At 46.4% G+C, this 22,632-nt stretch overlaps 1 protein-coding gene across 1 annotated transcript in view; it reads right to left on the bottom strand.

Moving 5' to 3' along the window:
• Positions 1–22,632, bottom strand: part of GLDC (glycine decarboxylase) — a 132,588-nt gene that overhangs the window by 38,920 nt on the left and 71,036 nt on the right. Inside the window, exons 4-5 of the mRNA XM_073572234.1 lie at positions 8,332–8,496; positions 8,143–8,220 (exon numbers count right to left, since the gene is read on the bottom strand). Coding sequence (XP_073428335.1) covers positions 8,143–8,220; positions 8,332–8,496 — 243 coding nt within the window. The remainder of the gene's footprint in view (positions 1–8,142; positions 8,221–8,331; positions 8,497–22,632) is intronic.

Genomic DNA, 22,632 nt, shown 5'->3' with positions numbered 1-22,632 from the left:
CAAAAAAGGCAGCAAAAAATGCTGATACAGCAGTACGTGGGTCTTGGTCTCACATTAGCATGGCAGTTACGATTAGTAAAGTTTGTTAGTGATATATGTAAAGTAAACCTTGTCTGACCAAAGTGTGAAATTGAACATTACCTGCCCAACTCAAGGGCAGACCCAAGTGTGAAAGTAAACAGTGTGCTACAATCTCAATGCTCTATCAAGGTCTTCAGTGAACTATTTCAGACCAATTCAACTCCCTCGCTGCTACATTTGTAATTGCGTATTTTTTCCATGAACTTTTTTGTTCGGCATAGTCACCATTTCTTTAGACAAAAAAAATTTTAGTGGAAAAAGAATCAAATTTCCCTTTTGTCCCCCCAAAATTGTTTTACATATGTGTCTTACATTGGTGCCCTAACACCTTGCATTGTTCATGCTTCTGTGGTGGAAGCAAAGATGAACTTTGGCATCCTGAAAAAACTCGGCAAAACCAGCTTTTTGTAAATGCAGCAAAAACGCAGTGTGTGAATATAGCCTTATAGGAGGTTTTTGGTTTAGGTTTTACTGGTAAAAAAAACACGTTTTGGGATCCATATTACGAGACCTATGATTTTTGTTTTATTTTTCTTTAGCGTTAGAGGAAGGGTTTTTTCCCCCCAGGAAAAGCTATGGCATTCATTACTGACATATTTTTTGGTACCAACCGCTTTGTGATGCTGGATGAGCCAAAAACAGCAATTCTACAGTTCAGGATAAATGATAGAGATCTAATAAAGCGTGATGGATGGCACAGTATGTAACAGTTAGGGCCCTGTTACACGCTTCAATGTCCCAGCGATCCCACCAACGATCCGACGTGAATGGATCGCTGGGACATAGTTAGCTGATCGCTGGTGAGCTGTCACATAGGCAGACTCACCAGCGATCAGGACCAGCAAGCATGCTGGTATCCAGGGTAAACAGCAGGTAACTAAGCGCCACGCGGCACTTAGTTACCAGCTGTTTACCCTGGATACCCGATCAGGACCATGGCGCACGCTGGTATCCACGCGGCACTTAGTTACCCGCTGTTTACCCTGGATACCAGCTCCCAGCGTCTGCTGTATGGCCCCTTTGAGCTCGCTGATCATTGGTCTCTCGCTGTCACACACAGCGATGTGTGCTGCCCAGCTGGAGACCAATGATAGATTTCTGACCCAGACCATTAGGCAACGGTTAACGATCAGCCAACTGATTGTTGAAACGTGTCACCCGCAACGATGCCGTTTCGACATCGCTGCAACGTCACCAAACTGGTGACATTGCAATGATCTTGTTCGCAATATCTGTGTAACGGGGCCTTTACAGTGGCATGTAAAAGTTTGGGCACCGCTGGTCGAAATTATTGTAAACAGTTAAGCAAGTTGAAGATTAAAAGATCTCTAAAAAATAAACAGTTAGCTCCATATATATTTGGACAGAGACATTTTTCTAATTTTGGTTCTAGACATTACCACAATGAATTTTAAACAAAACAATTCAGATGCAGTTGAAGTTCAGACTTCCAATTTTAATGAAAGCTGAATGAAGGGTTTAGGAGTTTCAGCTCCTCAACATGTGCCACCCTGTTTTTACAGGGACCAAGTGTAATTGGACATTTGACTCCAAGGCTATTTCATGGACAGGTGTGGGCAATCCCTTCGTTATGTCATTCTCAATTAAGCAGATAAAAGGCCTGGAGTTGATTTGAGGTGTGGTGCTCGCATTTGGAAGGTTTTGCTGTGAAGGAAATATGCGGTCAAAGGAGCTCTCCATGCAGGTGAAACAAGCCATCTTTAAGCTGCAAAAACAGAAAAAAACCATCCGAGAAATTGCTACAACATTAGGAGTGGCAAAATCTACAGTTTGGTACATCCTGAGAAAGAAAGCACTGGTGAACTCATTAATGCAAAAAGACCTGGGCGCCCACGGAAGACAACAGTGGTGGATGATCGCAGAATAATCTCCATGGTGAAGAGAAACCGCTTCATAACAGCCAACCAAGTGAACAACACTCTCCAGGAGGTAGGCGTATCAATATCCAAATCTACCATAAAGAGAAGACTGCATGAAAGTAAATAGAGGGTTCACTGCACGGTGCAAGCCACTCATAAGCATCAAGAATAAAAAGGCTAGACTGGACTTTGCTAAAAAAAAAAAATCTTAAAAAGCCAGCACAGTTCTGGAAGAACATTCTTTGGACAGATGAAACCAAGATCAACCTCTACCAGAATGATGGAAAGAGAAGAGTATGGCGAAGGCGTGGTACAGCTCAAGATCCAAAGCATACCACATCATCTGTAAAACACGGCGGAGGCAGTGTGATGGCTTGGGCATGCATGGCTGCCAGTGGCATTGGGTCACTAATGTTTATTGATGATGTGACACACAGGGCTGTGGAGTCGGTAAGCCAAACCTGCGACTCCAACTCCTCAATTTCCCTTACACCGACTCCAACTCCGACTCCCACACATATTGCTTATATTTAAGTGAAAAATTTATTGTAGTACAATGTGAACCTCAGACATTTAATCATTTTTATGATCCAATAATCAAGATATTTAGATAGAACAGAATATATATTGGTGTACTACCCGGTTTTCATTCTTTTTGGTACAGATACGATATGGATAGACAGATATGGATAAATGGATATATAGATAGAGCAGATTTCTAATCTGCTTTTGCTATTGAAAACATTATCTATGAGCTCAAAAACCTTTCAGGTGATGCGGTTTTTTAAAAAAATGATCAGCTTTTGCAGCTGAAAAACGTATCCTCAAAAAACACAGGAAAAACGCTGTGTGTGAATGTAGCCTTAGATCAGGAATAGAACAGCCATTTATAGGACATTTCATAACTTTCCCAAACTCCTATGAAAAAATATTCAGCACATCCTGCATTGAATTACTGTACCCAATTTATTATATATTTTAGGAGTCGGAGTCGGTCCATTTTATACCGACTCCAACTCCGACTCCACCAAAATGAGCACCGACTCCGACTCCACAGCCCTGGTGACACAGGACAGACGCAGCCGAATGAATTCTGAGGTATTCAGCGCCATACTGTGTGGTCAGATCCAGCCAAACTGAATGGTCGTCGTTTCATACTACAGATGGACAATGACCCAAAACAAAGCCAAAGCAACCCAGGAGTTTATTAAAGCAAAGAAGTGGAATATTCTCGAATGGCCAAGTTAGTCACCTGATCTCAACCGAATTGAGCATGCATTTCACTTGTTAAAGACTAAACTTCAGACAGAAAGGCGCACAAACAAACAGCAACTGAAAACCACTGCAGTGAAGGCCTGGCAGAGCATCAAAAAGGGAGGAAACTCAGAGTCTGGTGATGTCCATGAGTTCAAGACTTCAGGCAGTCATTGCCAACAAAGGGTTTTCAACCAAGTACTAGAAATGAACATTTTATTTACAATTATTTAATCTGTCCAATTACTTTTGGTCCTTTTAAAAACAGGGTGGCACATGTTAAGGAGCTGAAACTCCTAAACCCTTCATCCAATTTTAATGTGGATACCCTCAAATGAAAGCTGAAAGTCTGAACTTCAACTGCATCTGAATTGTTTTGTTGGTAATGTCTAGAACCAAAATTAGAAAAATGTTGTCTCTGTCCAAATATATATGGACCTAACCGGACATATATTTTTTCCTTCATCCAAAAAAAAAAAAAAAAAAAGCCATTTTTATCTATTCTCCGATAACCTAAGCTAAGGTCTGAAACCTTGGTCAGCGAGCCTTATGGCTTGTTCATCAATTTTAGGAAAGGCCAGGTGATGCAAATTTTACAGCTTTGTAAAGATCCAGCCTCTAACCTTATGCCAAAAAACAGCAGCCATGGATTCTTCTAAAAAGCTGCCTAGCACTCTGAAAATTAAAATGGTGGAGACCACAAAGCAGGAGATGGCTACAAGTGAAAGGGCAACTTGAAATGCTTTGCTCAGTGTGAAATGTAATTAAGAAGTGGCAGTTAACAGGAACAGTGGAGGTTCAAGATAAGGTCTGGAAGACCTAGCAAAATGTCAGCAAGTTGCCATAAAATTGCTAGAGAGGAAAATCAAAACCATCGCTTGACTGCAAGAGACCAGCAGAAAAATATAGCAGACTCTGGAGTTGTGGTACATTGTTCTACTGTTCAAAGACATCTGCACAAATATGGCCTTCATGGAAGAGTAATCAGAAGAAGAAAAGCTCTCCAGTGTCCTCACCATAAAATTAAGCATCAGAAGAATGAAAAAGAACATTAACCAATCCTGATGCATTTTGAAAAAAGAAAAAAAAAAATTGCTGTCAATGGCATGGGGAACATTGGATTCAATGACATGTCAACAAATTCTGGATGGAAAAATAACATCCTGAAGTTGAAAGGAGGATGGCTTCTACAAATAGATAAAGATCTTAAACACATCAAAATCCACAATAGACTACCTCAAAAGGTGCAAGCTGAAGGTTTTACAACGGCCCTGAATGTCCCCTGATTTGAAAATCTGTGGCTAGACCTCAAAATAGCAGTGAATGCAAGGTAGCTCAGAAATTTCACAGAACTGGAAGAATTTTCTAAGGAGAACGGATGAAAGTCCCTCAGGGGGATGCTACTAGCTACTAAGCATGTAGGGTGCTTAAAACTTTCCCATGGGCCAATTTTCTTTTTTGTAATTTGTGAAGTGTAAAAGATTAATCTAGTTTGTTTTTTTTGCCCAAATTACAAATAAAATGTGTTATCTTTAAACTTTAGGCCTTGTAGAATTCATTTAATCTTCAACTAACTGTTCACAAGAACAGTCATTTTGACCAGGGGTGCCTTAACCTTTACATGCCACTGTATATGGACTCTCAGAATTAAAAGGAGGAGTTTCCTTTCAGTAAATGAGTGCCTGGCTGCAGGCTCTAAAGGGGGCTTTCTGGCTACACTGGCAGAGCCAGCGAGCTCACCGAATGGCTGTGGCATCGCGCTGCATCATAATGCGTGCACCGTAGCCAATGCCAGACAGCACAAGCAGAGACTCACCGGTGGAAACTGTACAATGCGGTTTATTTCTTTACAGTATACTGCAGCTGGGGACATTAATGTACTGAAAGAACCCCTTTAACCCCTTCATGACCCAGCCTATTTTGACCTTAATGACCTGGCCATTTTTGGCAATTCTGACCAGTGTCCCTTTATGAGGTAATAACTCAGGAACGCTTCAACGGATCCTAGCGATTGTGATATAGTTTTTTCGTGACATATTGGGCTTCATGTTAGTGGTAAATTTAGGTCGATAATGTTTGCATTTATTTGTGAAAAAAAATGGAAATTTTCACATTTTGAATTCTTTTTCCGTTAAACCAGAGAGTTTGTGACACAAAATAGTTAATAAATAACATTTCCCACATGTTTACTTTACATCAGCACAATTTTGGAAACAAAATTTTCTTTTGTTGGGAAGTTATAAGGGTTAAAAGTTGACCAGCGATTTCTCATTTTTACAACAAAATTTACAAAACCATTTCTTTTAGGGACCACCTCACATTTGAAGTCACTTTGAGGGGTCTATATGGCAGAAAATACCCAAAAGTGACACCATTCTAAAAACTGCACCCCTCAAGCTACTCAAAACTACATTCAAGAAGATTATTAACCCTTCAGGTGCTTCACAGCAACTAAAGCAGTGTGGAAGGAAAAAAAATGGACATTTTAATTTTTCCAACAAAAATTTTCTTTTAGCATCAATTTTTTCATTTTCATATGGGTAACAGGATAAAATGGATCCTAAAATTTGTTGGGCAATTTCTCCTGAGTACACTAATACCTCATATGTGGTTATAAACCACTGTTTGGGGCGCACGGCAGGGCCCAGAAGGGAAGGAGCGCCATTTGACTTTTTGAATGGAAATATGCTGGAATATTTAGCGGTTGCCATGTAGAGTTTGGAGAGTCCCTGTGTGCCTAAACATTGGAGCTCCCCAACAAGTGACCCCATTTTGGAAACTAGACCCTCCAAAGGAACTTATCTAGATGCATAGTGAGCACTTTCAACCCCCAGGTGCTTCACAAATTGATCCGTAAAAAAAAAAAAAAAAAAAATTTTTTCCACAAAAGTTTTTTTAGCTTCAGGTTCTCATTTTCACATGGGCAATGGGATAAGATGGATCCTAAAATTTGTTGGGCAATTTCTCCTGAGTGCACCGATACCTCATGTGGTCTTAAACCACTGTTTGGGCACATGGCGGGGTCCGGAAGGGTAGGAGCACCATTTGACTTTTTGAATGGAAAATTAGCTCCAATCGTTAGTGGACACCATGTCGTGTTTGGAGATCCCCTGTGTACCTAAACATTGGAGCTCCCCCACAAGTGACCCCATTTTTGAAACTAGACCCCACAAGAAACTTATCTAGATGTGTGGTGAGCACTTTGAACCCCCAAGTGCTTCACAGAAGTTTATGGCGCAGAGCAGTGAAAATAAAAAAATATTTTTTTTCCCCTCAAAAGATGATTTTTTAGCCCGCTATTTTTTATTTTCACAATGGTAACAGGAGAAATTGGACCCCAAAAGCTGTTGTCCAGTTTGTCCCGAGTACGCTGGTACCCCATATGTGGGGGGGGACCACTGTTTGGGCACACATCGGGGCTCGGAAGGGAAGTAGTGACGTTTTGAAATACTGACTTGATGGAATGGTCTGCGAGCATCATGCTACATTTGCAGAGCCCCTGATGTGCCTAAACAGTGGAGACCCCCAAGTGACCCCATTTTGGAAACTAGACCCCCCAAGGAACTTATCTAGATGTGTGATGAGCACTTTGAACCCCCAAGTGCTTCACAGAAGTTTATAACTCAGAGCCGTGAAAATAAAAAAAAAAAAAAATTTTTTTTTTTCCACAAAAATCATTTTTTTAGCCCCCAAATTTTTATTTTCCCAAGGGTAACAGGAGAAATTAGACCCCCAAAGTTGTTGTGCAATTTTTTCTGAGTACGCCGATACCCCATTTATGGGAGTAAACCACTGTTTGGGCACACGTCGGGGCTCGGAATGGAGGGAGTGCTGTTTGACATTTTGAACGCAAAATTGGCTGGAATAAACCGTGGCGCCATGTCGCGTTGGGAGACCCCGTGATGTGCCTAAACAGTCGAAACCCCTCAATTCTAATACACCCCTAACCCAACCCTAACCCCAACAGACCCCTAACCCTAATCCCAACTCTAACCCTAATGCCAACCCCAACCCACCCCTAACCTTAACCCCAATTCGAGCCCTAACCCCATCTATAGCTCTAATTCCAACCCTAAATGGAAAAAAAAATAATGTATATTTTTTATTTTATTATTTGCGCCTGGCTATGGGGGTGATAAAAGGGGGTGTATTTACTTTTTTTTTTTTCATTTTGATCACTGTGAAAGTTTATCACAGTGATCAAAATGAAAAATGAATGGGCAGCTGGAAAATTCATGGGCGCCGCCATCTTGGACAATGGAAGACGCACTGCGCATGCGCCCACCATTTTGCAAGATGGCGGCGCCCATGATCTGGACGGCGGGCCGGGAGCCACGGCGGGACACCATGAGCACCAGCAGGACATCGGAGGTGTCGGCGGGAATTCGGAAGGTGGGAAGGAGTGATAGGAAGGGGAGGGGGAGCAGATGACGGCGGCGACCGATCGCCGCCGTCCATCGGTGGCGGGGGCCGAACGTTCCCGCCAGTCGCCGGGGGGCACTTCAGGTGTCGGTGTCCAGCCATGTCCGATGCTATTGCAGCATCGGCCATGGCTGGATTGTAATATTTCACCAAATTTCATTGGTGAAATATAACAAATCGCTCTGATTGGCTGTTAAAAGTGAAACAGCCAATCGGAGCGATAGTAGGCACGTGGGGGCTAAGCCACACCCCCTGGAATTAATCCATGAGTGTCCTCTGTGTGCGGGTCGGGTGACCTTTCAGTGATCCCGGTCACCCGACCCGCAGGGGGGCTATTTATAGCATGACGCCTACGGGGGCGTCATGGGTCATTTGGGCACGACTTTTCATGATGCCAACGTAGGCGTCATGGGTCATGACGGGGTTAAGATGTCATTTATACCACATGGTAGGCAGTATAGGAACAAAAATTGCAAAAAAAAAAAAAAAAAAAAAAAAAACTTACTTCGCTCTTGTCTGAACCACAGCTATGGTTTGAGGATGGCAACGGCTGTCAACATAAAATTTCCTTCTCTTGTTATGCCTAAATAAAGTGTGTAAAGAAATTTCTCCATAACGATATTGCCAATAACTGGTACTAAAAATGTCCATACCAATGAAGTGTTAAGAACAACTACATAATGAGGCTTCTGACCTGTGACATAATTGCATTGCTTCAGCAGCTGCCGTTCCTTCATCCAGCAGTGATGCATTCGCCACATCCATCCCAGTGATATCACATACCATGGTTTGATAATTCAGCAAGCTCTCAAGCCTGCCCTGGGACACTTCTGGTTGATATGGTGTATACTGCGTTACCCTAAAAAAAACAAAAAAAAAAAAACAAAACCAAACAGGATTTTTATTTGCATACCGTAAAATCTTTTTCTCGGGGCCTTTATTGGGGGACACAGGAACAATGGGTGTATGCTGCTGCCACTAGGAGGCTGCCACTATGCAAATAAGAAAGTTAGCTCCTCCTCCGCAGTATACACCCCACCGACTGGCACTCAATTACTCAGTGAGAAAGCAGTAGGAGAAGCAATAGAATATAAAGTAAACCAACAATTCAACTAGAACTATATTACATAGAACAAAGTACAGAAGTTGAAAACATGGGAGGGTGCTGTGTCCCCAATGAAGGCTCCGAGAAACAGATTTTATGGTAAGCAACTAAAAATCCTGTTTTCTCTATCGCTTCATTGGGGGACACAGGAACCATGGGACGTCCCAAAGCAGTCCCTGGGGAGGGAAAAACAAACTTTCATTAGGTCAGCGGACTCACCACCGCCGCCTGCAAGATCCTTCTTCCTAGGCTGGCATCCGCTTAAGCGTAGGTGTGGACCTTGTAAAATTTTACAAAGGTGTGAACAGAGGACCAGGTTGCAGCTTTACAAAGCTGCATCGCAGAAGCCCTGTGGTGCACCACCCAGGATGCGCCCACTGCCCAAGTGGAGTGAGCCTTAATCCCAGAAGGGGGCACTCTGTTCTTTATCCGGTAAGCCTCTAAGATAGCCGATCTGATCCAGCGCGCAATAGTCACCTTGGAGGCCGACGGGCCTTTTCGGCCCCATCTGGGATGACGAAAAAAGTGTCCGTCTTCCGTAATGCATTGGTTCTAGCCAAGTAGACCTTAGTCATCCTGACCAGGTGCAGTCTGTTCAAGAAGCGTTCCCGGGAATGAACTGGAGCCAGGCAGAAATAAGGTAGAACTAGGTCTTCATTCAAGTGAAAAGCAGATACCACCTTGGGAAGAAAGGATGGCGGAGGCCGTAGAACAACTTTATCTTGGTGAATCACTAAAAAAGAAAGATCTGCCAACTCCGAGACACGTCAGTTGGAAGTAATGGACACCAGAAAGGCCATTTGCCAAGAGAGAAGAGATTGAGCCTCTCAAGGAGGTTTCTCTAAGGGGGAACCTTGTAGAGCCTCTAGGACTAAATTGAGATCCCAGGGATCCACTGGAGCCCAATATGGAGGAACTGCATGGGCCGCCCCTTGTAAAAAAGGTTTTTACCTGCAGCTGAGAGGATAGCGTCTTCTGGAAAACAATTGAAAGCGCCGAAACTTGCACCTTTAGTGAACTAAGGGCCAGACCCCCGTCCAGGCCTACCTGGAGGAATGCTAGAATAGAAGGGAGCGAGAAAGACATTGGCGGAACGCGATTGGACTCACACCAACGAAAATATGCCTTCCACGTTCTATAGTATATTTTGGAAGACGAAGGCTTCCTAGCCCGGATCATTGTGTGGATGATTCGATCTGAAAACCCTGACTTTCAGTACCGCGGTCTCAATGGCCACGCCGTCAAATTGAACGACCAAGAATTGGGGTGGTAAATCGGACCCTGAGACAGCAGATCTGGTCTGTCTGGAAGTGTCCAAGGAGCGTCCGCGAGAAGGTTGACGATGTCCGTGAACCAAGACCTTCTGGGCCAATCCGGCGCAACGAGGATGACTGGTACCCCTTCTGCCTTTATCTTCAACAGCTTGGGAAGAAGAGGAAGAGGAGGGAACAGATAGAGGAGCGCGAACTGTGACCAAGGAATGGTCAGAGCATCGGCGCCCACCGCGAGGGGATCGCGGGCCCTGGATACGAACAGTGGAACTTTCATGTTCAGACGGGACGCCATCAGATCCACATCCGGAGTACCCCAACGAAGGCAAATCTGTTGGAAGACTTCCTGATGCAGGGACCATTGCCCTGCCGCAAGGCCTTTGCGGCTGAGAAAAATCGGCGGCCTCGTTTTCCACACCCGGAATGTGTACGGCGGATATTGCTGGGACTGACATTTCTGCCCAATGAAGTATCTTGGATACCTCGGCCAACGCTGAGGAACTCAGACTCCCTCCCTGGTGGTTGATATATGCCACCGCTGTGGCACGGTCCGTCTGAATCCGGATTGGCAGACCTTTGAGCAGCTTGTCCCAATGAATCAGGGACAGGAAAATAGCCCGTATCTCTAGGACGTTGATCGGAAGAGTCGCTTCCTGCCTTGACCAACGGCCCTGTACTGTGAGATGGCGAAACAGCACCCCAGCCCAGAAGACTGGCATCTGTCGTCACCACTTGCCAATGTACTGGAAGGATCGATCGGCCCTGGGCGATAAGAGGAGATGTTAGCCACCAATTGAGGGACAGCTTGATCTGAAATGAGAGTCGAATTGAAAGATCCAGTGAGGAGACAGACTTGTTCCACTGCGACAGAATGGCCCGCTGAAGCGGTCTTGAGTGGAATTGGGCGAAGGGAATCGCCTCAGACGTTGCAACCATCCTCCCTAGAACTCTCATGGCTGATCGGAGGGAAAGGAGTCGGGGGCCCTGAAGCAAACGAACATCCCGCCGAAGAGTTACTCTGTCGTCGGGAAGGCAGACCTTTGCCTGACGAGTGTCGAAAAGTATGCCTAGAAACACAAGGTGCTATGTTGGAACTAGGCAGGACTGTGTGTTGATGATTCACCCAAATCGAGCAAGAGTGTCGCATACAATGGTCAGACTTTCGAGAGCCTGGGGCAAGGATGGAGCTTTGATCCTCTCACCCGGGACACTCCTCATTCCAACTACTCCCTTCAGGACGTCGCTTCAGTGTCCCCAAATGCAGCACCAACCGCCATATGTACAGCTTCTATCCACTCTGTTCAACAATTAAATCGTCATGTGTAGACTATATTCTGTATCTGTCTTGTTAGATGTTACTTGTTGTATCTGTTATATATTATGTTGCCTCTTTGCCACACAGAATTCCTTGTATATATGTAATATGTACTTGGCGATAATAAATTTGATGAGAATGTCGTCGAGGTATGGGAAGAGCACGAGACCTCTGATCCTCAAAATGGCCATCAACGCTGCCATGATTTTTGTAAAAACCCTGGGGGCGGTGGCAAGCCTGAACGGCAGGGCGACAAACTGAAAGTGATCTTGATGTATCACGAAACGCAGGAATTTTTGATGACCCAGGAAGATTGGGACATGTAGATAGGCGTCTTGAATGTCTATGGAGCACAGGAATTCTTGTGCCTCCACTGAAGCAATTACTGAACGAAAGGACTCCATCCTGAAATGTCGCTGAAGTTCCCTTTTGTTCAGTAGTTTTAAGTCCAGAATGGGCCGAACCGTGCCTCATTTTTTCGGCACTACAAACAGGTTCGACTAGAAACCTGTGAATCGCTCTCTTCTCAAGTCGGGAGTGATTGTTCCAGTACCAGAAAGAGTCGATGGCTGTAAAGAAACACGGAACCAAGGCGGGGTCTTTCGGGGGTCGGGATTCGAAGAATCGATCCCGAGGACGAGAAACAAATTCTATTTTGTATCCTGAAGATACAACTTCTCTGACCCAAGCGTCTTACACCGAAGCAAGCCATACGTCCCTGAAGACAAGACGGCCGCCCACCTGGGAGTATGCTCCGGGGTTCCGATTCCAGTCATGCGGAGGAAGATCTTCCATGTCTAGGTCTGGTAGATCTACCCTGGGAAGAATGAGATCGCCAGGAAGGAGTGGGCCTAAAGGAGACTCTTTTCCAATCTTGGCGCGGTTGAGACCTCTGCTGGTGGGAAGACGTATCTGCTGTTTTGAAGCGACGAAAAGGCCGAAACTGACGTTTTGGAGGAAGTCGATGAGATTTTGACTGGGGAAGAAGGGAGCTTGTGCCCCCAGTGGCATCCTTAATGATCTGGTCCAGGCTATCGCCGAAAAGACACGATCCCTGAAAACAGTAAACTGGTGAGGGACTTTTTTGACGATAAGTCCACTTGCCAAGCCTTAAGCCAAACTGTGCGCCTAATAGCCACCAAGTTGATTGATGCCTGAGCTGCGCAGGATGCAGCATACAGGGAGGCAAAGACCAAATATTTGCCTGCATGCGAAATTTGGTCGGCGAGATCCGCCAGCTGCTCTGGCTGGTCTCCAGCCAAAATGCCTTGGCCGAGGTCCTTAGCCCATTTCGCTATGGCCTTAGAAGCCCAAGTAAAAGCGAAGACCGGGCTTAGAACAGAAGACGCCGCTTCGAAGGCTGACTTAGCAAGAGATTCTATGACTCTGTCATTAGTGTCTGCTAGAGATGCTCCCCCAGAAATCAGAAGGATCGTGCTGTTAGTCTTGAAACCGGAGGGTCCACAGTCGGTGAAGCTGACCAATCTGCAATGAGTTCCGGCAAGAAAGGATACAATACCCCAAGGCGTTTTCCTCTTTGAAAACGCCTGGTCGAATTTTCTCTCTCTGGAAAGAATTTTCTGGAACTCCGAATGATGAGCGAAGACCTTGGAAGGTGGTTTCGACCGTCTGAAAGAAACCTCCTGGTCCGCGGGTTCCGCCGGAGAATCTTTGATATTGAAGGACTGGTTAATCGCTGCAATGAGGCTCTGAACTATATCCCTCATATCAGCGATTTGGTCCGAGTCCAGCTCCAAAACATCCTCGGAGGGTCCATCCGAGAAAGTTTCGCCTGGCTCAGGGGAGGAAGATCTTGATAAGGGAGGCTGTTTGGACGGACTATGGGGCGATGCAGAATGGGAAGAGGAACCGGACCGGTGCTCCCGTCTGTCTCGACCGGAGCATCCTGTGACCTGCTGGGTCCTGAAGAAGTCTATAGTGGCAACTTATCCAGTATGGACACCAAGGTCTGGGTCACGTTGGTGAGATCTGCCACAGATTGAGACAGAGAGGAAGCCCACCCTGGGATAGGGGCCTCAACCTCACTCGGGACAACCGGGGGCTCCTGGGCAGTGGGTTCAGTGGGCTTGCTGCAGTCCTGACAGAGGAGAGGACTGACCTGATGGAAACTTGCGTTTGCAAGAAGAACATGCAAAATGACTGACTACCACAGAGGAAGAAGCAGAGCGAATTGGTTTAGAATTAGACATTATGAGCTAACCCACTAACAGTGCCAGCCGGTTAGGGGACGGAGAGTTAAAGAGGGTCTCAGTCTGCAGCGCAGAGCTACTCACGGAACCTGTGTACACAGCACGCTGAAGCGGATACGAGCAGCTCACAGGCTGAGGAAAAACTGAGGTAAAAAACATGCTCCTGAATGCTGTGGGCAGGAATCAGCTCACCAGAGAGGGGACGGAGGGAACCGCTCTGTTAGGAGCATAAGAAAACTCCGCTCCCTCCTATACTGAGTAATTGAGGGCCAGTCGGTGGGGTGTATACTGCGGAGGAGGAGCCAACTTTCTTATTTGCATAGTGTCAGCCTCCTAGTGGCAGCAGCATACACCCATGGTTTCTGTGTCCCCCAATGATGCGATAGAGAAAAGTGCTTTTGTCTTCGTTAGAATATACCGTATGTGTGGAGAATTATTGGGCGATTAATAGTATGCAGAATTATGTAACTAAATGGAAAAAAAAATTTTTTATATATTTTTTTTTTTTTATCTGTTACAATGCTTCCATCCTCGGAGCCTGTCAGGTTCTTGACCTGTTAACCAACATTTTTTTGGGCAACACCAGCCACAGCCTCCCAAACCATGTAGACAGGGGTGTACTTTTTTCTGCTGTCCAGTCATCCTCTGCAGATCTTACAGGAACACATGCATAATCTCAATTCCAACATTATGCTGGTGTATAGTATTTGTTGTCCTTTGCTGTCATCTACTGGCATTCGTATTGGTTTTTATGTATTTTAGCTGTAATTTCCTCCCATTTTGTTTCCTCACTCCCTGGTCTGTGCCATCTTGGCAGAGACATGCATCAGAACTGGCGAGGATTTTCCCATTACCACTATCCTTCATGTTCTACCTTATTCTTTCATCTTCCCTAGACATCTCAACCTCATTTTTTAAGGTACAGGTCATTAAACTACCTGAAAGTTAATCCACTGCATCTTCTTTCCTGGATTAAACTACATGCGGGTCAAGCAAGAGAGGAAAGGATAGCAAGCAACCCACCATTGAAGGCATGTTGCCACTTACTACTGACTAAGGTAACTTCCAACATCAACCTGTAATTTACACTACAGCAAGCTGAGCCTCTAGAGAATAAACCGCTGTATTTTGTCCCGATACATCGCAGCCATACAAACCTGAAGTCTTACATTCCCCAGGGGCTCTACAAATTAATCCACCAACAACTGGGAGATCAGACATGTCTGACTTTGACAAATCAATGAGTCACTGGGAGCTAATAAAACATCTGCCACTTATAGTTAGAGGACCCTGCAGAGAACTAGAGCCTAGAAGCCTACCTTTGGAATCTGTAACCCAAGATCTTAACCTCACAGGCAAACAACAACTGGATTTGTACGTTAAGAGGTTAGGTCCAGAATCAGAAGAGTGCTTCAAGATATTAAAAACAATTCATGTAGGCCATTCAGATGCAGCAGCATGGGAGTGACTGGAACATGTGCCTTATTTAGGAGGCTGCAAACCTTCCCAAAGAAAACAACCGAAAACGTCGGTATCTGAGTGACCTTCTAAAAGGAAAATCAAATTGGCCAAATTTGACTCATGTCTGTCAGGACAGAGTTGCCCTGTTACCCTGACACTGCTCATGGTGTGAAATCAGTGGTGTCGAAATTGTCAAACATGCACGAAAAAAAATCAAAAAATATTATATGGGTAGATCATGGTTCACAGTAGAGATGAGACCATGATGTGTCCTTTCCTCCCTTTTCCTAGAATAGATTATTCTGTCACCAAGCACGAAAGAAAGATCCCAGCTTTGTGGAGGTCCTTGGAGGTAGACTCTTTATTCCTTGATAGGATCTACATATGCTGCAGCATCTCTGGCTGCAAATAAAGGAAGGAGATCCATATAGTCTCCGATACCTCTACTGAAGCTAGCTCATCTCATATTGAATTTCTATTTGGCAAGGCCAAGTTGTGTCACACATTCATTGTTTGGTCAGTATTTTACATCCACATTTGTAAGCCAAAACCAGGAGTGGAACAAATCAGAGAAGTATAATAGAAACATGTAACCACTTCTGTATTTTTCACCCACTTCTGGTTTTGCCTTACAAATACGGATGTGAACTACTGACCAAATACTGAATGTGGCCCAAACTGGAGTATACCATACCCAGACTTGAACTCTGAAGCTAATACAGCCACTCAGACGTCATACAGAGCGAACTAGCCATTCACGTGGATGACAGATTTCTACACGAACGGCAAAGTTGTTCTGGATTACATATAAATATGGAAGCATTTTGTCTAGTTGTGTCAGTAACTGCACTGAAAAGGACAGGAAGTCTTCTAAACTGGAACAATGGCAGTATGTCCCATTCCAAGTTAATCCTGCTGACCTTGCCACCATGTCAGTGTCTGCAGGTTCCTTCGCTAATTCTTTTTGGTTGACAGGATTGGGAGTTCCTACTGTAACAGTGCAAACAGACTACTAATGAAGAGTTTGTTTCTGGACATTGTTCCAGAGATTCATCATGATGGAGCACAAGGGATAATGTGGCACCCCCAGGAATATGGTCGCCACAGTGGCATTGCCTTCATCCAGGGAGGGTGATGTCAGGCTTGGAGGCAATGAAGGGTCTCTCTAACAGATAACCATGTCATGCAACACAGTTCCCACTCCAGGCCAGCAGAGGGAGCTCTGAACCAGAATTGGGAGAGGAGTGCTGAGGGCCAGGAAGGGAAATTAGGAGTTAGTGTGAGGAGGGCAAAGAGTGTAGACGTGTGGAGAGAAGCTGGAGCTTGAGCTGAGGATAGAGAGCTCCCTCCCAGTGAGAGCGCATGATCTGGAGCCTGGTCTCCACGGTTGTATGGATACTGAAGGTCCTGCAACAGAAACCAGAGGAATAGGAAGCTGTAAATGCTCTATTCCCACCTAAGGCTCGGAGGCACAACAGCGACGGGTGAGCCAAGAGAGATAGAGGGCTACAGCTGTCTGCCATAAGAGGTAGTTCTAAGAGAAGATAAGAAGGAGGAACTTCAGTGTAAACCTATACTGCATGTACCTCAAGTAAGCGCTAGGAAGGAGACTACACAACCCATCTGATAGAGAGATCCTCGAGTTGCTTCCAGGCTAGCCTGCTCCTGTGCCATCTGTAACCAGGACCCTGGACTGCATTTGCCAAGTAAAGGTAAAGAAACTGCACCCTGTTGTGTCTTTGCCTCCTTCCTGCAACATCCTCAGCACCGCTACATCTCTGTGCCAAACACTGCACCCTCTTCCTAAACATTCCGCTACACTGCCCTGGGACAAACAGCCCTACCTGTGGAGGGCTACAACAACATTGCTGCACTACACCATCTGTCCTAGAGGATCTGCTTGCAGCGTCGGCTTAACACCTCCCTTGCCGAACACTACAGATGGCGTCACAAATCACTTATAAACTTTATTCCCAACTCAACCCCTTTTACATGGGCGCCCAGGGCCATGGACCGGGTCACCGCTGCGGTGACAATCCCCTATGAGAGACCGGCCCGGTACAGAGTACCCCACAGCCCGGGGAGGGCGACTCATTTTGGCGTCACGAACAGGATTACGGAGCCCGGTATCCCCGGGTCCTGTGTGCCAGAGACTGTTGTGTACTGTTAACTGTTGGCGCCATTATCCCGCTGCTTGGCGCGCGCGAGAAACCAAAGAGGTGGGCCGTCATGGGCGGAGCCTGCCAAAGAGCGCAAGGAAGTGAAGTGCCGCACGGGAGGAGAGGACAGCGCACGAGAAGCGGAGGAGCTGAGGCCTACAGCCGGTAAGTCGCTCAACCCCGGGGCCTGGCAACCGTTAACTGGGGGGGGGGGGGGGGAGGAGAATGTCTGAGGCAAGCGCCGATGCAGCGGCGGACGCCCCCGCCAGCCCCGCAAGATACAGTGCCCAACGCAGCTGCGGCTCCAATAGCACCCACCGCAGCGGTCCCCATAATGCCGCTCTCTATGCCTTTCATACCGGGAGCAGCATTGCTACCGCAGTACTCAGGGGAGTCCTATACCCTGAGTGACTTTAAAGAGAGACTGTGCAGTTTGTTTGGAGGTGTATCCTCTATCTGAACATCCTGATTGGGCAGCTAACAGGTGCAGCACAGAGAGAAGTAAAAGCCTGGCAGGACACTGACAAAGAGACTGTTAAAAAGATTTTGGCCAAGCTAAGAAGCACCTTTGACACCAGCACTGCAGCTTAAATCAAGATGAGGTTCTTTGGATGTAAACAGAAAGCACAGGACAATATAAGGAACTATGCTCTTAACCTGCAGGAGGTGCTGCGAGCCGTCAAGCAGATTGACCCTGACAGTGTTAAAGATGGAGATGGACTGTTAAAAAAGCAATTAATTGAGGGACTCCTATCCAGTACCCACAGAGCACAGCTGCGCATCATAGCCCTACAGAACCCCGATCTAGACTTTGCTGATTTCAAGGACAGGGCTATCCGGGTGCTACAGGAACCAACTGTCAGCCGTCCAGCGCCCCCTAGGCGCCAAGCGATCACCAAACCACCAGGAAGCAACTTCTTTCCCTTCCATCCCTGTGGAGGCTGATGCACAGACTCTGGATAAAGATCCAACAGAAGAGCTGCGTCTTCAGTTCCAGGAGTTGACCAAAGGGATGGCTGCACTTACTAAAACCGTGCAGTCCCTGCAGGTGTCCTCCAAGGAGAAGATCCAGCTTGCTTCCAGTCCAGAGGATGTTCCGTGGCTCCGGAAGAGGAGAACCCTGCCACTCCGAAGGAGGAACAACGATCGCTATGACCAGGACGGACGTCCCATCTGTCGTAACTGCCGCAAGGCAGGTCACCTTGCAAGATTCTGTTATTTAAACAAGCAACCCCTGGGGCAGAGGGCCAACCCCCAGGAGTAGGACCACAAGGCCCAAGGAACTGGCGAGCCAAGTATGTTGGAGGGAGACCAATCCTTCCAGTGGTGATTGACGGCATCCCCATGAACGCTTTGCTGGACACTGGCTCCCAGGTGACCACTATGCCCTATATCCTCTACAAGCGGTATTGGGCTGACTCTGAACTCACCCGTGGCCCAACTGATGAACTAACAGTAGTTGCCAGTAATGGTCTGTCTTTACCACAAGTGGGATGTAAAGAAATTACTGTTAAAGTGGGTAGAGTAGAGTTAAAATCTCAAGGTCTGATAGTTGTGCATATTGATCGACGAGAATGTAATCCCATGATGACTCTTGGTACAAATGTAATTGAAAATGGTCTTTCCGAGGTCGTCTTGTTGCAACAGGTGGCCGAGCTGCCGGTTCCAGTGAACAATGAGTCCTGCAGAAGGAGATCAAGGCCCTGATGCAAAGACAGCAGGTAGAACTCTCTGGCGGAGAAATTGGCAGTGTCAGAGTGAGTGATGCTTTCCCCATTGCAATGCCCCCCAGATGTGAAATGTTGATTTGGTGTCGGGCAGCCATAGGCCTCAGGAAAAGATTACCAGGTAATGGTAGAACCAGTGTACTCTGATAGCAGGCCCACTGTCCTGACAGCCAGAGGGGTAGTTGATGTCCGTAAAGGGAGAGTACCTGTACGTCTTCTGAGTTGTGGGGAGAAGGAGGCCACAATACCTCGGTATGCCACAGTTGCTAAGCTGCTCACTGTCAGTAACAATGCAATGCAGGCAGCAGAGCCCTTGGTCTCATCCGACCAGATAGAGGACAATGGCTGTCAAGCAGCTGGGGGAGTGGTGCCAGCAACTGCAGGTGGGAACTGACTCCACACCTTCATACCAGAAAAGTGGTGTTTACAGGGCGACCCAGGAATATGAGCGGGTATTCAGTAAACACCCTCTAGATTTTGGGAAGGCAACATCATATCCCCACTGGAGATCATCCACCCATTAAAGAAAGGTCCCGGCCTATACCCCCAACACAATACCAATGTGCGAAAGGTATGTTGAGAGGGATGAAGGAAGTAGGGGTTATCAGAGACAGTTGTAGCCCTTGGGCAGCTCCCATAGTTTTTGTAAAAGAAAAGGATGGTACCATGAGAATGTGTGTTGATTACTGGAAAATTAACAGCATTACACATAAGGATGCCTACCTATTACCCAGAATTGAGGAGTCATTAGCTGCTAACTATTTTTCCACCTTAGATCTCACTAGTGGGTACTAGCAGGTTCCCGTGGCAGAGGCAGACAAGGAGAAAACAGCGTTTACAACACCAATGGGTCTCCGAGTTCAACTACATGCCATTCGGGCACTGCACCGCTCCAGGGACATTCCAACGGCTAATGGAATGCTGTCTTGGGCACAAGAACTTCGACACGGTCCTGTTGTACCTTGATGATGTCATTGTTTTCTCCAAGACTTATGAAGACCATCTGAAGCACCTGGCTGAAGTGTTTGAAGCCTTGTCCAACTTTGGCCTGAAAGTGAAGCCATCCAAATGCCACCTCCTGAAGCCCAAGGTACAGTACCTCGGTCATGTAGTGAGTGCAGAAGGTGTGGCACCAGATCCTGACAGTCACTGTCATCCGGGATTGGCAGAAGCCCAGCAACCTCCATGAGGTACGTCAATTCCTCGGGTTGGTAGGCTACTACCGAAGGTTCATCAAAGGCTTCACTGAGAAAGCTATGCCTATGCAAAATCTTCTGGTGTGCCAGCCCAAGAAAGCCAGAAAGAAGAGTCCTACATTTGAATGGAATGAGAAACTGGAGAGGTCCTTCACTCGACTGAAGATGGCCCTCACAGGAGATGAAGTCCTGGCCTACCCAGACTATGACCAACCCTTTGTGTTGTATACTGATGCTGGCAACGTGGGACATGGAGCAGTACTGTCACAGATACAGAATGGCAAAGAAAGGGTGATCTCCTACGCCAGCAGGAAGCTTCGTCCCACTGAAAGGAACCCTGACAACTACAGTTCCTTCAAGCTGGAGTTCCTCGCCATAGTCTGGGCTGTGACTGAAAGATTCCAGCATTACCTAGCTTCAGCCAAGTTTACCATCTTCACGGACAATAACCTGTTGACTCACTTGGAAACTGCAAAACTAGGTGCACTGGAGCAGCGATGGATGGCTCAGCTGTCTAACTATGACTTTACCATCAAGTGGCAGAGCATAAGAATGCAAATGCGGATGCACAGTCCAGAATGCCTAATCTGCCAGATGCAGGAGAAGACCCTGAGGCTCTTGAAGAAATAGAGTTACCTCCCTTCCACCGGCCAATTGCGGCCCAATGTACTCAAGGAGTGAGAAACAGGCGGTCTGGCTTGAAAGAGGTCACCTTAAATCCATTGCCCCATCATGACTGGGCAGAAACACAGGATAGTGACCCTGCAGTCCGCATGGTGAAGGAGCTACTGTCACAAGCTGACTCACACCCAGAGTCGGATGCTCCTGAAGAAACCCAGCAGTTGTGGAAGGAGAGAGGCCGGCTGTTCATTTATGAAGGAAAGCTGTGTTGGAGGAGTATCAATGCCTGTACTCACGAGCTGGTCTGGCAGGTGGTAGTCCCAAAGAGAGAGGCATCAATGGTCTTGGAAGCATACCACAATGGAGCTGGACACTTCGGATGGAGGAAGTTGGAAGCCTTGCTTCGGGAGAGATTCTACTGGGCTGGTATGAGGAAAGCCATTGAAAAGTGGTGCCCAGAGTGTGGAAAATGTAACCTGCGCAGAAAGGATCGAAACAGCCAGAGAGCTCCTCTACAGCCAATAATAACCAAACAGCCACTTGAGTTGGTCACCCAGGACCATGTGAAGCTGGTCCCAAGCCGTTCCGGCTACATTTGTGCTCTCACCATCGTTGACCGCTACTTGAGATTCTTGGTAGTTGTGCCTGTCAAGGACCAGACAGCCAGGACAGCAGCCAGAGCATTCCAACAGCACTTTTGCCGACCACACGGATACCCCGAGCGAGTGCTTACAGATCAAGGTCCAGCCTTTGAGGCGGAAGTGTTCTAGGAATTCAGTAACTTGTACGGTTGCAAGAAGATCAGGACAACCCCGTACCATCCACAGACCAATGGCATGTGTGAAAAGATGAACCAGGTAGTGATTGACCTACTGAAGACCTTGCCTTTGGAAGAGAGGAATCTGTGGCCAGAAAAGTTGCCAGATCTGGTAGACCTTTACAACCACAATCCTGTGAATTCCACCAACTGCACTCCAGCCTACCCAATGAGAGCGAGGCCTGGTAAACTGCCTATTGATTTGGATATGGGAGTCCTGACACCTGAAGTTACATCACCAGATGCTGACTGGGATACAGAGAGGCAGCAACAGTACAGAAGAGTACAAGAGTGTGTGGAAAAGAGTCTAGCTCAGGAAAGACGAAAACAAGAGAAGAACTACAACCAAAATGCACCTGCAGTTCCCTTGTCACCAGGAGAATAAGTCCTCAAGAGGAAAAGAAGACTGCATAAATTAGATGACCAATGGGACGCTGAACCCTACACCATTCTACCCTCAAATTTTGACAATACCAAGGTGTGCCTTATTAGTAAAGATGGAGGAGAAACTTCAGCAGCAGTATCAAGGGATCATTTGAAATTATGCCCTGACCAGTTAAGAGAAAGAATGGAATAACAAAATAACATCCAACCCATAGAAGAAAAGGTCAGCACTATACTTGGAGAATTCCCTGCCAATTGGACTAAAGTAAATTATGCCATAGTGGTGTCAGTTTTGACCTTTCCCCAACTGGTAGTACAAGAAGAAGTGACTCAAGAGAACTCTGAAAATTAGGAAGTTCAGGTAGCAGATGCCATACCAGCAGTGGAGCCAGAGAACCCTCGCCCTGCCAGTGGTGAATCTGTCATACCCCTGGTGAGACTAAGAGTCGGTAGGAGAATACTACCTAGTTTACCCACACCAGAGTTACGCAGGTCTACCCATACTACACAAGGTATACCGCCCATCAGATATCATGTATAGATAAGTTTATGTGAATGTTGAAATTGTGTGTATACATGTAACTGTTCTCAAGCTTTGTGCCTACAGAGACTCTGTAAGAAGCCTTTTTGAAGTTCTTGTTTCATGTTTTGATGGACATTGGACCACAGGACTTGTGTGGTGAAAACCAACTTGTACATAGTTCACCATTTGCCCAGGAATGGACCATG

The sequence above is a fragment of the Dendrobates tinctorius genome, unplaced genomic scaffold, assembly GCF_039654945.1.
Source record: "Dendrobates tinctorius isolate UK_male_01 unplaced genomic scaffold, ASM3965494v1 ptg000031l, whole genome shotgun sequence".
Taxonomy (NCBI): domain Eukaryota; kingdom Metazoa; phylum Chordata; class Amphibia; order Anura; family Dendrobatidae; genus Dendrobates; species Dendrobates tinctorius.
Note: the sequence above shows the minus strand (reverse complement) of the source record. Positions and strands in the feature narration are given on the sequence as shown.